The sequence below is a fragment of the Salmo salar genome, chromosome 10 (assembly GCF_965601325.2).
Source record: "Salmo salar chromosome 10, fSalSal1, whole genome shotgun sequence".
Lineage (NCBI taxonomy): Eukaryota > Metazoa > Chordata > Actinopteri > Salmoniformes > Salmonidae > Salmo > Salmo salar.
In genome coordinates this window covers 58,734,979-58,751,411 of record NC_138300.1, presented here as the reverse complement: position 1 = coordinate 58,751,411, position 16,433 = coordinate 58,734,979, and the positions used below count along the sequence as shown (strand labels likewise).

At 42.0% G+C, this 16,433-nt stretch overlaps 1 protein-coding gene and 1 non-coding gene across 3 annotated transcripts in view; both read right to left on the bottom strand.

Moving 5' to 3' along the window:
• LOC106560606 (phosphatidylinositol 3,4,5-trisphosphate 5-phosphatase 1) overlaps positions 1-14,824 on the bottom strand; it is a 67,252-nt gene extending 52,428 nt beyond the window's left edge. The window contains exons 1-6 of one of the 2 annotated variants that reach the window (XM_045687982.2): positions 14,464-14,824; positions 10,273-10,336; positions 4,336-4,471; positions 3,855-4,020; positions 3,299-3,439; positions 2,953-3,043 (exon numbers count right to left, since the gene is read on the bottom strand). In XM_045687982.2, coding sequence (XP_045543938.2) covers positions 2,953-3,043; positions 3,299-3,439; positions 3,855-4,020; positions 4,336-4,471; positions 10,273-10,336; positions 14,464-14,606 — 741 coding nt within the window. In that variant the 5' untranslated portion in view covers positions 14,607-14,824. The remainder of the gene's footprint in view (positions 1-2,952; positions 3,044-3,298; positions 3,440-3,854; positions 4,021-4,335; positions 4,472-10,272; positions 10,337-14,463) is intronic. The other variant, XM_045687981.2, reaches the window with a different exon arrangement.
• trnat-ugu (transfer RNA threonine (anticodon UGU)) lies at positions 12,647-12,720 on the bottom strand. The gene has a single exon. It is a non-coding gene; the product is annotated as a tRNA-Thr (tRNA).
• Positions 14,825-16,433: the final 1,609 nt, after the last annotated feature.

Here is a 16,433-nt window from a genome sequence, read left to right as displayed (position 1 = left end):
GATGAGAGGTAGACTGCACTACAGTAGAATAGATGAGAGGTAGACTACAGTACAGTAGAATAGATGATCGGTAGACTACAGTACAGTAGAATAGATGAGAGGTAGACTACACTACAGTAGAATAGATGAGATGTAGACTACACTACAGTAGAATAGATGAGAGGTAGACTACAGTAAAGTAGGATAGATGAGAGGTAGACTACACTACAGTAGGACAGAGCAGAGGTAGACTACACTACTGTAGGATAGATGAGAGGTAGACTACACTACAGTAGGATAGATGAGAGGTAGACTACACTACAGTAGTATAGATGAGAGGTAGACTACATTACAGTAGGCTAGATGAGAGGTAGTCTACACTACAGTAGAATAGATGAGAGGTAGACTCCAGTACAGTAGGATAGATGAGAGGTAGGCTATAGTACAGTAGAAAAGCGCAATAGGTAGTCTACACTACAGTAGATTAGATGAGAGGTAGACTACAGTACAGTAGGATAGATGAGAGGTAGGCTACAGTACAGTAGAAAAGGGCAGAGGTAGACGACAGTACAGTAGGATAGATGAGAGGTAGACTACACTAAAGTAGAATAGATGAGATGTAGACTACACTACAGTAGGATAGATGAGAGGTAGACTACAGTACAGTAGAATAGATGATCGGTAGACTACAGTACAGTAGAATAGATGAGATGTAGACTACACTACAGTAGAATAGATGAGAGGTAGACTACAGTACAGTAGAATAGATGAGAGGTAGACTACAGTTCAGTAGGATAGATGAGAGGTAGACTACACTACAGTAGGATAGATGAGAGGTAGACTACAGTACAGTAGGATAGATGAGAGGTAGACTACAGTACAGTAGAATAGATGAGAGGTAGACTACACTACAGTAGAATAGATGAGAGGTAGACTACACTACAGTAGAATAGATGAGAGGTAGACTACACTACAGTAGAATAGATGAGAGGTAGACTACAGTACAGTAGAATAGATGAGAGGTAGACTACACTACAGTAGAATAGATGAGAGGTAGACTACACTACAGTAGAATAGATGAGAGGTAGACTACACTACAGTAGAATAGATGAGAGGTAGACTACAGTACAGTAGAATAGATGAGAGGTAGACTACAGTACAGTAGACAAGGGCAGAGGTAGACTACACTACAGTAGAATAGATGAGAGGTAGTCTACACTACAGTAGAATAGATGAGAGGTAGACTACAGTACAGTAGGATAGATGAGAGGTAGGCTACAGTACAGTAAAAAAGGGCAGAGGTAGACTACAGTACAGTAGGTTAGATGAGAGGTAGTCTACACTACAGTAGAATAGATGAGAGGTAGACTACACTACAGTAGGATAGATGAGAGGTAGACTACACTACAGTAGGATGGATGAGAGGTAGACTACACTACAGTAGAATAGATGAGAGGTAGACTAAACTACAGTAGAATAGATGAGAGGTAGACTACACTACAGTAGGATAGATGAGAGGTAGACTACACTACAGTAGGACAGAGCAGAGGTAGACTACACTACTGTAGGATAGATGAGAGGTAGACTACACTACAGTAGGATAGATGAGAGGTAGACTACACTACAGTAGTATAGATGAGAGGTAGACTACATTACAGTAGGCTAGATGAGAGGTAGTCTACACTACAGTAGAATAGATGAGAGGTAGACTCCAGTACAGTAGGATAGATGAGAGGTAGGCTATAGTACAGTAGAAAAGCGCAATAGGTAGTCTACACTACAGTAGATTAGATGAGAGGTAGACTACAGTACAGTAGGATAGATGAGAGGTAGGCTACAGTACAGTAGAAAAGGGCAGAGGTAGACGACAGTACAGTAGGATAGATGAGAGGTAGACTACACTAAAGTAGAATAGATGAGATGTAGACTACACTACAGTAGGATAGATGAGAGGTAGACTACAGTACAGTAGAATAGATGATCGGTAGACTACAGTACAGTAGAATAGATGAGATGTAGACTACACTACAGTAGAATAGATGAGAGGTAGACTACAGTACAGTAGAATAGATGAGAGGTAGACTACAGTTCAGTAGGATAGATGAGAGGTAGACTACAGTACAGTAGGATAGATGAGAGGTAGACTACAGTACAGTAGGATAGATGAGAGGTAGACTACAGTACAGTAGAATAGATGAGAGGTAGACTACACTACAGTAGGATAGATGAGAGGTAGACTACAGTACAGTAGAATAGATGCAGAGGTAGACTACACTACAGTAGAATAGATGAGAGGTAGACTACACTACAGTAGGATAGATGAGAGGTAGACTACAGTACAGTAGAATAGATGAGATGTAGACTACACTACAGTAGAATAGATGAGAGGTAGACTACAGTACAGTAGGATAGATGAGAGGTAGACTACAGTACAGTACGATAGATGAGAGATAGACTACAGTACAGTAGAATAGATGAGAGGTAGACTACAGTACAGTAGGTTATATGAGAGGTAGACTACAGTACAGTAGAATAGATGAGAGGTAGGCTACAGTACAGTAGAATAGATGAGAGGTAGACTACAGTACAGTAGAATAGATGAGAGGTAGACTACACTACAGTAGAATAGATGAGAGGTAGACTACAGTACAGTAGAATAGATGAGAGGTAGACTACAGTACACTACAATGTTCAATTAAAACATCAGAGAACCTTTAGAAACATTCAGCTTTAACATAATAGCAACCTGCAATCATGCAGTATCAATGTATCTGTAATCAGGAGCCCTTTATGCCTCATTTAACAGAAAGACCCAGATCCTCTACAATACAGCTCATACCGACCCATTTCCTAATTGAATGTTAACGTTAAAACTGATTCCATCTCTAATGCAGTTCAAAACCGTCTCTTTACTGAACGTTGATGTTCAAATAATGTCTGATAAAAAGGTGCATATTGATAATGTCCACCTACCTGAGTCCTCAGGCGTCCGATCCCTGGGGACAGCTGCTGGTCCAGGATCCTCTGAAAGGCCTCCAGAGTGGGCAGGGAACGGGAAATCTCGCTGGTACAACACAGGAGCATAGCAATTGTTTAAATGCTGTTTTACCAGGGTTTAGGGGTCAATTTCAATTCAGTTTACTTCCCTAATTGGCTGAACGAATTAAATGGACCCCGAAACCGACTGAGATCTCACTGACGCACTACAGGAGCACAGAAATGTTCTTTCATTTCACAAGGGACAATTAAACACTGTTCATAGTGAAAGCCAAGTGATGTACATGTTACAGAAGCAGCTACTGTCCCGCCAGTACTGTACCTGTTCAGTTGTTTGCAGATTCCCATGGTGAGCTTCTTTAGATGGGGGAGGGTAGGATTCCCATTCTGGACTTGCTCAGCATCGAGAGAGACCGAGGTGTGGAAGTATTCCTCAATGGATTTCTGGTGTTCTTCTGGCAGGCTGGAAGATATGATTGAATTGAATTGAATTTATTTTTGGGTAACATACACATATACAACAAACTGTATAATGTGGACCCAGAGGATATCACTTGAAAGTATTCATTAAAAAAAAACGCTTGTTTCCAAAGTGGTCCTCGAATTTACAGATGCATCATCAGTCAGTGTAATTTGTTAGTTGGTATGTAACTTAAACATGGCCAGCTGGGTAACACAATACAACATGTCTTTAGTAACACAAGGGCAAATGTTAACTTCCTCTTACAGTCAAATTTTCATTTTGTCTCCTACTGACATTAATGCATGCTGAAGTGAAAACTTGATCTGAGAGGAAGTTAGTATTTGTCCCACAATACTGAAGACACTTGAGTAGTATCAGAACATAGATAAGTTGAATGTGAGCCTTCAGTACATACTTAGACATATCGATGTGTTGTAGTCTTTGTAGGTATGTGTCTACCAGGGAACTACAACCCAGCTCTGGGCCTCGGGAATCCCCTCCATGGGTTTCTATACTGCCATTGGCTGACGGTCCTCCTGAGAAGTTCCTGGGGGGCAGCTGAGGAGGGTATTTCACTGGCTCTGTTGATCCAACGACAGACAAACTGTTAGACGTTATGTCCTGTGACAGCGAAAATACTTTGGAGCTTTATGGATGTGTGAGACGGGCCCCTTGAGTTAAGCTTGAATATCCAGACTGCCTTGGCTTAGCTCAACTGTAGCAGAAACAGACAAGAGAGAATGTCTGAATCCTGAATGGCATCATACTCCTTACGTAGTGTACTACTATTGACCAGAGCCTTATGGGAACCCATATGGGCTCTGGTCTAAAGTAGTACACTATATAGGGGAAAAAAAGGGTACAATTTGAGATGCAAACCTAGGCTATTAACCCACCTGCTTCTTCCTCTGGCTCCTCCTCCTTCTGAACAGGGAACTGCAGGTGTGTGGCCAGACCCATGTTGGGACTGTAGTACGTCTCCACCAGGTCAGACAGCACAGAAAATAACTGGATAGGCACACCCTCAGAGGCCTGGAGACAGGCACAAAAGCAGTGGTGTAAAGTACTTAAATAAAAAAATACTTGAAAGTACCACTTAAGTAGTTTGAGTTCATTTTATTTTTACAGGGACAGTGCACATTAATCAACGTTTCAGTAAAAGTGCCGGTTTTAGCCAGACGGCTAAAACGTAGTTTTTTTTAGGGGTATCTGTACTTTACTATTTATATTTTTGACAGCTTTTACTTTTACTTCACTACATTCCTAAATAAAATTATGTACTTTTTACTCCATACATTTTCCCTGACACTCAAAAGTACTCGTTAGATGTATTTATTATGGATTCCCATTAGCCAATGCAGCAGCTACTCTTCCTGGTGTCCAGGAAAATTAAGGCAGTTTATACCATTTTAAAAACATTACAATGCATTCACAGATATCTCAAACACACTGTGTGCCCTCAGGCCCCTACTCCACCATTACCACATATCTACAATACAAAATCCATGTGTACGCGTGTATATAGGGCATATGTTATTGTGTGTGTTTATATGCATGTGTCTGTGCCTATGTTCACATTGCTTCACAGGTTAGTACACTTCTCTGGGTCTAATGCAAAACATCAACAATCACTGGTTAGTGAACTACAGAACACAACAGTAGTCACAGCCTAGTATCCTTTGGAGTCGACAACAGTAGTAGTACAGATTCGAAAAAACTGGAAAAATATAATCCAACACAAGTGTGAAATGGTTTGAAGAATTGAAAGGTCCAGGCACTCAGGTGGGTTTTAATGTATGTAGTACCATCAAGCCATGGTCCTCTCTACTTGGTGCTTGCTCTCTGGTGCCGGTATAGATCTTCTCAGTGTGGCAACGTGAGAGTCTTCTAGGGTTTTATGTTTCCAGAGAGACTTGATGTTGTATGAATGACAGGGTTTCCTTCTAGACCAATCATACAGCTTGAAAACTCTTTCCACTGTTAGGCTACATTCCAAGAGCTTTAGCGTACAAACAACCTAGTCACCTGGTTTCTTTAGCATACAAACAACCTAGTCACCTTGTTTCTTTAGCGTACAAACTACCTAGTCACCTGGTGTCTTTATCTTATTAACTATCTAGTCACCTGGTTTCTTTATCTTATTAACTACCTAGTCACCTGCTTTATTTAGCAGATTAACTACCCAGTCACCTGGTGTCTTTATCTTATTAACTACCCAGTCACCTGGTTTCTTTAGCGTATTAACTATCTAGTCACCTGGTTTCTTTATCTTATTAACTACCTAGTCACCTGGTTTATTTAGCAGATTAACTACCCAGTCACCTGGTGTCTTTATCTTATTAACTACCCAGTCACCTGGTTTCTTTAGCGTATTAACTACCTAGTCACCTGGTTTCTTTATCTTATTAACTACCTAGTCACCTGGTTTATTTAGCAGATTAACTACCTAGTCACCTGGTTTCTTTAGCATATTAACTACCTAGTCACCTGGTTTCTTTAGCGTATTAACTACCTAGTCACCTGGTTTCTTTAGCGTATTAACTACCTAGTCACCTGGTTTCTTTAGCATATTAACTACCTAGTCACCTGGTTTCTTTAGCATATTAACTACCTAGTCACCTGGTTTCTTTAGCATATTAACTACCAAGTCACCTGGTTTCTTTATCATATTAACTACCTAGTCACCTGGTTTCTTTAGCGTATTAACTACCTAGTCACCTGGTTTCTTTATCTTATTAACTACCGAGCCACCTGGTGTCCCGTGTGGCACAGTTGGTAGAGCATGGTGTTTGCAACGCCAGGGTTGTGGGTTCGATTCCCACGGGGGGGCCAGTATGAAAAAAGAAAATGTATGCACTCATTAATGTAAGTCGCTCTGGATAAGAGCGTCTGCTAAATGACTAAAATGTAAATGTGTCTTTATCCTATGAACTACCTGGTTTCTTTAGCATATTAACTACCTAGTCACCTGGTGTCTTTATCTTATTAACTACCCAGTCACCTGGTTTCTTTAGCGTATTAACTACCTAGTCACCTGGTTTCTTTAGCATATTAACTACCTAGTCACCTGGTTTATTTAGAGTATTACTACCTAGTCACCTGGTTTCTTTAGCATATTAACTACCAAGTCACCTGGTTTCTTTATCTCATTAACTACCTAGTCACCTGGTTTCTTTATCTTATTAACTACCTAGTCACCTGGTTTCTTTAGCGGATTAACTACCTAGTCACCTGGTTTCTTTAGAGTATTAACTACCTAGACACCTGGTGTCTTTATCTTATTAACTACCTAGTCACCTGGTTTCTTTAGCATATTAACTACCAAGTCACCTGGTTTCTTTATCTCATTAACTACCTAGTCACCTGGTTTCTTTAGCGGATTAACTACCTAGTCACCTGGTTTCTTTATCTTATTAACTACCTAGTCACCTGGTTTCTTTAGAGTATTAACTACCTAGTCACCTGGTTTCTTTAGAGTATTAACTACCTAGTCACCTGGTTTCTTTATCTTATTAACTAGCTAGTCACCTAGTTTCTTTATCTTATTAACTAGCTAGTCACCTAGTTTCTTTATCTTATTAACTACCTAGTCACCTGGTTTCTTTAGCGGATTAACTACCTAGTCACCTGGTTTCTTTATCTTATTAACTACCTAGTCACCTGGTTTCTTTAGAGTATTAACTACCTAGTCACCTGGTTTCTTTAGAGTATTAACTACCTAGTCACCTGGTTTCTTTATCTTATTAACTAGCTAGTCACCTAGTTTCTTTATCTTATTAACTACCTAGTCACCTGGTTTCTTTAGCGTATTAACTATCTAGTCACCTGGTTTCTTTAGCGTATTAACTACCTGGTCACCTGGTTTATTTAGAGTATTACTACCTAGTGACCTGGTTTCTTTAGAGTATTAACTACCTAGTCACCTGGTTTCTTTAGCGTATTAACTACCTAGTCACCTGGTTTCTTTAGAGTATTAACTACCTAGTCACCTGGTGTCTTTATCTTATTAACTACCTAGTCACCTGGTTTCTTTGGCATATTAACTACCTAGTTACCTGGTGTCTTTATCTTATTAACTACCTAGTCACCTAGTTTCTTTAGCGTATTAACTATCTAGTCACCTGGTTTCTTTAGCGTATTAACTATCAAGTCACCTGGTTTCTTTAGCCCATTTCACAGCCACTGTGGATGCATTGATTCATTAAATGCAGTGAAAATCTATATTTTTGTGTGAAGGGTCTGCTATTTTCTGTTGCGCACAAGATTCACTTTGTGGCTTTTCATAAGCCCACGCCCCAGGATAATTTATAACCTTCTGCTACTGAAAGAGGAAGACGGTTTTGATCAGCATTGGCAGAGTGGACTGTAGAAACCGTAGTACCCTTCAACATTAGCAGAGTGGCCTGTAGGAACCGTAGGAACCTTCAACATTAGCAGAGTGGCCTGTAGGAACCGTAGTACCCTTCAACATTAGCAGAGTGGCCTATAGAAACCGTAGTACCCTTCAACATTAGCAGAGTGGCCTGTAGAAACCGTAGTAACCTTCAACATTAGCAGAGTGGACTGTAGAAACCGTAGTACCCTTCAACATTAGCAGAGTGGCCTGTAGAAACCGTAGTAACCTTCAACATTAGCAGAGTGGACTGTAGAAACCGTAGTAACCTTCAACATTAGCAGAGTGGACTGTAGAAACCGTAGTACCCTTCAACATTAGCAGAGTGGACTGTAGAAACCGTAGTACCCTTCAACATTAGCAGAGTGGACTGTAGAAACCGTAGTACCCTTCAACATTAGCAGAGTGGCCTGTAGAAACCGTAGTACCCTTCAACATTAGCAGAGTGGACTGTAGAAGCCGTAGTACCCTTCAACATTAGCAGAGTGGCCTGTAGGAACCGTAGTACCCATCAACATTAGCAGAGTGGCATGTAGAAACCGTAGTACCCTTCAACATTAGCAGAGTGGACTGTAGAAATCGTAGTACCCTTCAACATTAGCAGAGTGGACTGTAGAAACCGTAGTACCCTTCAACATTAGCAGAGTGGCCTGTAGAAACCATAGTACCCTTCAACATTAGCAGAGTGGCCTGTAGAAACCGTAGTAACCTTCAACATTAGCAGAGTGGACTGTAGAAACCGTAGTACCCTTCAAAATTAGCAGAGTGGCCTGTAGAAACCGAAGTAACCTTCAACATTAGCAGAGTGGACTGTAGAAACCGTAGTACCCTTCAACATTAGCAGAGTGGACTGTAGAAACCGTAGTACCCTTCAACATTAGCAGAGTGGCCTGTAGGAACCGTAGTACCCTTCAACATTAGCAGAGTGGACTGTAGAAACCGTAGTACCCTTCAACATTAGCAGAGTGGCCTGTAGGAACCGTAGTACCCTTCAACATTAGCAGAGTGGACTGTAGAAACCGTAGTACCCTTCAACATTAGCAGAGTGGCCTGTAGAAACCGTAGTACCCTTCAACATTAGCAGAGTGGCCTGTAGGAACCGTAGTACCCTTCAACATTAGCAGAGTGGCCTGTAGGAACCGTAGTACCCTTCAACATTAGCAGAGTGGACTGTAGAAACCGTAGTACCCTTCAACATTAGCAGAGTGGACTGTAGAAACCGTAGTAACCTTCAACATTAGCAGAGTGGCCTGTAGAAACCGTAGTACCCTTCATGTCTGTGTATAACGCAGGCTTAAACTCAAGATGCTTTTCAGCTACAATAAATCAATGAAAATCTATCTAATTCATCACCACTGTAGGGTGGTCTCTAGGTTCGGAATATTCTAACTGCCACACTAATACAGGCATATTAACCACAAGTGTTTCCTTCTCAACCTCAGCCTAACACAGAGAGCAGAGAGAGTGGGCCTACAGATGAAGAGACATCCGGTGTACTGTATTCACTCTTCATTATTAAATAGAAGACATTAGCAGGGGTGCATATTCACAGCCACAGGAAGCAAGGCAGTTTTATATTGAGTGTCAGGTTCTATGGAGCACTCACACTTTAGCACATTTTTTTTCTTCCCCCTCACAAGTAGGCTTGGTTCAATGTACTGTATAACCATAATAGGTTGCACAATATTCACAATACACTGGTACATTCCAGAACTCTACCACCACACATGGCCTTTCTTCATTTCTGAAGGCATTGAAAACCAGAGCAGAAGTTGTCTGATTATTGAGGAATTGAGAAGTGGCTCTTAAAATAGCCCTTAACACCCAACACCTGGGAATAGACTATATCAGCTATACAAGTTGGTGGTATAACGCTCAGAAGTTGTGTTGTGTGGATCAACATAGTAACGTTAAATGCTTTGTAGGGGGCTCAACACTCAAAATGGAGTGCAGATCTCACATGAACCGAGAGATTCCTCCCCTCAAAAGGTCTGTCTCACCTGGACCGAGAGCTTCCTCTCATCAAAAGGTCTGTCTCACCTGGACCGAGAGCTTCCTCTCATCAAAAGGTCTGTCTCACCTGGACCGAGAGCTTCCTCTCCTCAAAAGGTCTGTCTCACCTGGACCGAGAGCTTCCTCTCCTCAAAAGGTCTGTCTCACCTGGACCGAGAGCTTCCTCTCCTCAAAAGGTCTGTCTCACCTGGACTAAGAGCTTCCTCCCCTCAAAAGGTCTGTCTCACCTGGACTAAGAGCTTCCTCCCCTCAAAAGATCTATCTCACCTGGACTAAGAGCTTCCTCCCCTCAAAAGGTCTGTCTCATCTGGACCGAGAGCTTCCTCCCCTCAAAAGATCTGTCTCACCTGGACTAAGAGCTTCCTCCCCTCAAAAGGTCTGTCTCACCTGGACTAAGAGCTTCCTCCCCTCAAAAGATCTGTCTCACCTGGACTGAGAGCTTCCTCTCCTCATTGGGTAGGATCCTGTAGGTATACACACAGTTCTGGTACCTGGAAACAGAAGAGATGGGATGGTATCATAAGGATTACAGCAGATATGGAGTCTTGAATGTTTTAAGAAATGTCTTTCTGACATTTCACAGAAGAGTGTGACAGGTGCAGTAATAACAGATAGCATGCACTCCTACACACTTCTGTTGGTCTTTGTGTCCAATGGAAAAATAGTACATGACCATTTATGTATTTGTTTACCAATTATTCAAATGAGAGCCCACAGTGACACAAAGATGTGTGGTGTGAGTTGTACAGTGGAGTCTACCCAGCTTTGCAGCATGACAGTGTGTGCAGATACATTGGGCGCTGCAGGAAGCATGTCTATTTTAAAATAGGTCTTCATTACATAGAATTCCTGCTATATAGTTAGTCACATCTAAAACTGCACGAAACAACAACAGTATTCTAGCCAGTTTCTCTGATTGATCAAAGTCTTGAGGAAAACATTTTCAATTCCACCAGATGTACTTGTTGGCATGATTTATGTCATGATATAAAGAAACAGAAAGTCTACATCACATTGTTTTTGCTTTGTCTGTGACTAACAATGTTTGTACCATGTTTGTGCTGCTACCATGTTGTTGTCATGTGTTGCTACCATGCTGTGTTGGCATGTTGTGTTGCTACCATGCTGTGTTGGCATGTTGTGTTGCTACCATGTTGTGTTGGCATGTTGTGTTGCTACCATGCTGAGTTGTCATGTTGTGTTGCAACCATGCTGTGTTGTCATGTTGTGTTGCTACCATGCTGTGTTGGCATGTTGTGTTGTGTTGCTACCATGCTGTGTTGTCATGTTGTGTTGCTACCATGCTGTGTTGGCATGTTGTGTTGTGTTGCTACCATGCTGTGTTGACATGTTGTGTTGCTACCATGCTGTGTTGTCATGTTGTGTTGCTACCATGCTGTGTTGTCATGTTGTGTTGCTACCGTGCTGTGTTGTCATGTTGTGTTGCTACCATGCTGTGTTGTCATGTTGTGTTGCTACCATGCTGTGTTGGCATGTTGTGTTGCTACCGTGCTGTGTTGTCATGTTGTGTTGCTACCGTGCTGTGTTGTCATGTGTTGCTACCGTGCTGTGTTGGCATGTTGTGTTGCTACCGTGCTGTGTTGTCATGTTGTGTTGCTACCGTGCTGTGTTGTCATGATGTGTTGCTACCGTGCTGTGTTGGCATGTTGTGTTGCTACCATGCTGTGTTGGCATGTTGTGTTTCTACCATGTTGTTGTCATGTGTTGCTACCATGCTGTGTTGTCATGTTGTGTTTCTACCATGCTGTGTTGGCATGTTGTGTTTCTACCATGCTGTGTTGGCATGTTGTGTTGCTACCATGTTGTGTTGTGGTTTCTCTTTATGTAGTGTTGTGGCATCTCTTTATGTAGTGTTGAGGTGTCTCTCTTTATGTAGTGTTGTGTTGTCTCTCTTTATGTAGTGTTGTGGTGTCTCTCTTTATGTAGTGTTGTGGTGTCTCTCTTTATGTAGTGTTGTGGTGTCTCTCTTTATGTAGTGTTGTGGTGTCTCTTTATGTAGTGTTGTGTTGTCTCTCTTTATGTAGTGTTGTGGTGTCTCTCTTTATGTAGTGTTGTGGTGTCTCTCTTTATGTAGTGTTGTGGTGTCTCTCTTTATGTAGTGTTGTGGTGTCTCTCTTTATGTAGTGTTGTCTCTCTTTATGTAGTGTTGTGTTGTGTCTCTTTATGTAGTGTTGTCTTAGGTCTCTCTTTATGTAGTGTTGTGGTGTTTCTCTTGTCTTAATGTGTGTTTGTCCTACATAAAAAAAAAAAAATCATCCTCTGTCCCAGCAGGAGGCCTTTTGCCTCTTGACAGGCCGTCATTGTAAATAAGAATTTGTTCTTCATTGACTTGCCTAGTTATATAAAGGTTTAATAAATGTAAAACAAAAACATGCAAACCGCTGTCATGAGGCCAAGTCCAGTTCCATACTGCAGGAGAAACTGTATCTGAAGTACTGTACACTTCCGTTCAAAAGTCTCAGAAGTCCTCAACTGGCAGCTTAATTAAATAGTACCCACAAAACACCAGTCTCAACGTTAACAGTGAAGAGGCGATTCCGGGATGCTGACCTTCTAGGCAGAGTTGCAAAGAAAAAGCCATATCTCAGACTGGCCAATAAAAAGTAAAGATTAAGATGGGCAAAACAACACAGACACTGGAACTCTGCCTAGAAGGCCAGCATCCTGGAGTCGCCTCTTACATTTCCATTGTACATTTTAGTCATTTAGCAGACGCTCTTATCCAGAGCGACTTACAGTAGTGAATGCATACATTTCATAAAAAAATTTTTCTCCGTACTGGTCCCCCGTGGGAATCGAACCCACAACCCTGGCGTTACAAACACCATGCTCTACCAACTGAGCCACACGGGACTACAATGCTCTTCACTGTTGACGTTGAGACTGGGGTTTTGTGGGTACTATTTAATGAAGCTGCCAGTTGAGGGCTTGTGAGGCGTCTGCTTCTCAAACTAGACACTCTAATGTACTTGTCCTCTTGCTCAGTTGTGCACCTTGGCCTCCCACTCTTCTTTCTATTCTGGTTAGAGCCAGTTTGCGCTGTTCTGCGACGGGAGTAGTACACAGCGTTGTAAGAGATCTTCAGTTTTTGGCAATTTCTCGCATGGAATAGCCTTAATCTCTCAGAACCAGAATAGACTGATGAGCTTCAGGAGAAAGGTCTTTGTTTCTGGCCATTTTGAGCCTGTAATCGAACCCACAAATGCTGATGCTCCAGATACTCAACTAGTCTAAAGAAGGCCAGTTTTATTGCTTCTTTAATCAGGACAACAGTTTTCAGCTGTGCTAACATAATTGCAAAATAGCTTTCAAATGATCAATTAGCCTTTTTAAAATGATAAACTTGGATTAGCTAACACATTGGAACACAGGAGTGATGGTTGTGATCGTGATGGTTACTGATAATGGGCCTCTGTACGCCTATGTAGATATTCCATAAAAAAATCAGCCGTTTTCAGCTACAATAGTCATTTACAACATTAACAATGTCTACACTCTATTTCTAATCAATTTGATGTTATTTTAATGGACAAAGAAAAAGTGTTTTTCTTTAAAAAAATAAAATTAAAAAAACAAGGACATTTCTAAGTGACTGTCACAACTTCCGCCGAAGTCGGTCCCTCTCCGTGTTCGGGCGGCGTTCGGCGGTCGACGTCAACAGTCTTTTAGCCATCGCCGATCCACTTTTTTAATTTTCCATTTGTTTTGTCTTTGTTTTCTACACACCTGGTTTCTATTCCCCAATTACATGTTCATTATTTAACCCTCTGTTTCCCACATGTTAGTGTGCGTGTTTATTGATTGTTCATGGCGGTACTTGTCGGCTGGTTATGTTTGCCGGGTTATGTATTTACGCCCGTTATTTTCGAGTGGCCGGTATTTCTCCGCACTTTGAGTATTGTCTGTATACTGGTGCTGTCATGGAATTAAATACCTTGTACACTCATTTCTGCTCTCCTGTGCCTGATTCACTGCACCAGTTAACCACCGCCTGACAGTGACCCCAAACTTTTGAACGGTCGTGTAGGTATTTTACACTCCAGATTGAAATCCCAATAACAACAGCGTTTAGCGTTGATCCTTGTTTTGTCTGATTTAAAGTTTTGATCAGCTCTTCTTACTGAAAGGGACACGACTTCCTTCCTTCCTCAATTTGAACATTCCAACATCATTGTAGCTCAGTATATGTTTAACTGCCAATTCTTTCCTGAAACAGACTAGTCAGTATACAGCATGGCATAGTTTACTCTCCCTACTCACGGCTACTTTAAACTGTTACTTGCATGCAAAGAGATATAAGGGATGAACTCTCAACAGATGACCTTCTGTCCTCAATTAGATCTTAATGTTCAACTGTCAGTTCTTTCCTTGTCTGTTTTTCTTTGCAACAGAAAACATAGTGCAGTTAGTAATCAGTTAGCATAGTTTACTCTCCCTACTCAAAGCTACTTTTAACTGTTACTTGCATACAAAGAGATCTAAGAGATGAACTCTCGGAACATCTTCCTTCCTCAATTTGATCTTTCCAACATCATTTTAGACTGTTAAACTGTCCATTTTATCCATATATATATATCTTATGGTATGTTTTACTTACAGAACACAGAGGGCATAGGCACCCTGTATGGACTCACTGTCCCGGAGGAGGAAGCTTCCATCCCTGGCTGCTTTGGAGAGCAGATCCTCAGCCTCGGACCGGGTGATATTACCATGGTGCCATGGCTGGAACGACTTAGACATCCTAGTCTTCTACTGAAAACACTCTGCATACAGAGTTCTGCATCGACTCTCACACTAGACAAGGACTTATCAGGATTCAACAACTGTTGCTAGTAACCATACTCTTCATGTTTCTTGTTGTGTGTATGTCCTCTTCTCCTCCGTTCACTCTCTTTTTTTCTCACTCTCTATTTCCCTCTCTTGCTCTCTCTCTCTCTCTCTCTCTCTCTCTCTCTCTCTCTCTCTCTCTCTCTCTCTCTCTCTCTCTCTCTTCCTGTAAGTGGGGTGAAAGCTGTAAAAAGGAAGCTGCTACAAACACGGCTGTGAACTTCCTCATTTGAGAAGTCAGAGAGCGAGAGGAGGGCCAGAGAGAGAGAGAGAGGAGGGCCAGAGAGAGAGAGCAAGAGGATAACCAGAGAGAGAGAGGAGGGCCAAAGAGCGAGAGAGAGCGAGAGGAGGACCGGAAAAAAAGAGAGAGAGGAGGGCCAGAGAGAGAGCGAGAGGAGGACCAGAGAGAGAGAGAGAGAGGAGGGCCAGAGAGAGAGAGAGCGAGAGGATGACCAGAGAGAGAGAGGAGGGCCAAAGAGCGAGAGAGAGCGAGAGGAGGACCAGAAAGAGAGAGAGAGGAGGGCCAGAGAGCGAGAGAACGAGAGGAGGACCAGAAAGAGAGAGAGAGAGCGAGAGAGGAGGTCCAGAGAGAGCGAGAGAGCGAGAGGAGGACCAGAAAGAGAGAGAGAGCGAGAGAGGAGGTCCAGAGAGAGAGAGAGTGAGAGGAGGACCAGAAAGAGAGAGAGAGAGAGAGAGAGAGCGAGAGAGGAGGTCCAGAGAGAGAGCGAGAGGAGGACCAGAAAGAGAGAGAGAGAGTGAGAGAGGAGGTCCAGAGAGAGAGAGAGAGAGAGAGGAGGACCAGAAAGAGAGAGAGAGAGCGATAGAGGAGGTCCAGAGAGAGAGCGAGAAGAGGACCAGAAAGAGAGAGAGAGAGAGAGTGAGAGAGAAGGTCCAGAGAGAGAGAGAGAGCGAGAGGAGGACCAGAAAGAGAGAGAGAGAGCAAGAGAGGAGGTCCAGAGAGAGAGAGAGAGAGAGAGAGAGAGAGAGAGAGAGCGAGAGAGGAGGTCCAGAGTCAGAGAAATCAGCTCAATGTCATTGATGAATCCATAGACTTTAACCACTTCTGGGAAAATTGGAAAACACTAAACAAACAACATAAAGAGTTATCTATCCAAAATGGTGATGTATGGATAAACCACTTCTCCGATCTTTTTGGCCCTATAGCAAAGAACAAAGAGCAAAAATATATACATGATCAAATACAAATATTAGAATCAACTATTAAAGACTACCAGAACCCACTGGATTCTCAAATTACATTGAATGAACTACAGGACAAAATACAAACCCTCCAACCCTAAGTGACCTGTGGTGTTGATGCTATCCTCAATGAAAAGATAAAATATACAGACCACAATTCCAATTGGCTATACTTAAACTTTTTAACCTCTTGAGGATACCGTAGGATAGGGGGCGCCACAGCGCATTTTGAAAAAAAATCGTTCCCATTTTCAACGGCCTACTAATCAAACTCAGAAGATAGGGCATGCATATACTTATTATATATGGATAGAAAACACTCTAAAGTTTCTAAAACTGTTTGAATGGTGTCTGTGAGTATAACAGAACTCATATGGCAGTCAAAACCCCGAGACCGATTGAAACAGGAAGTGTAATTCTGAATTGTGGACTCGACTTCATCACTTTGCCTATTAATCACACCGTGAGCAATGGTTCACTGAGCACTTCCTATTGCTTCCACTAGATGTCGCCAGTCCTTTCACAGTGGTTTGAGCCTTA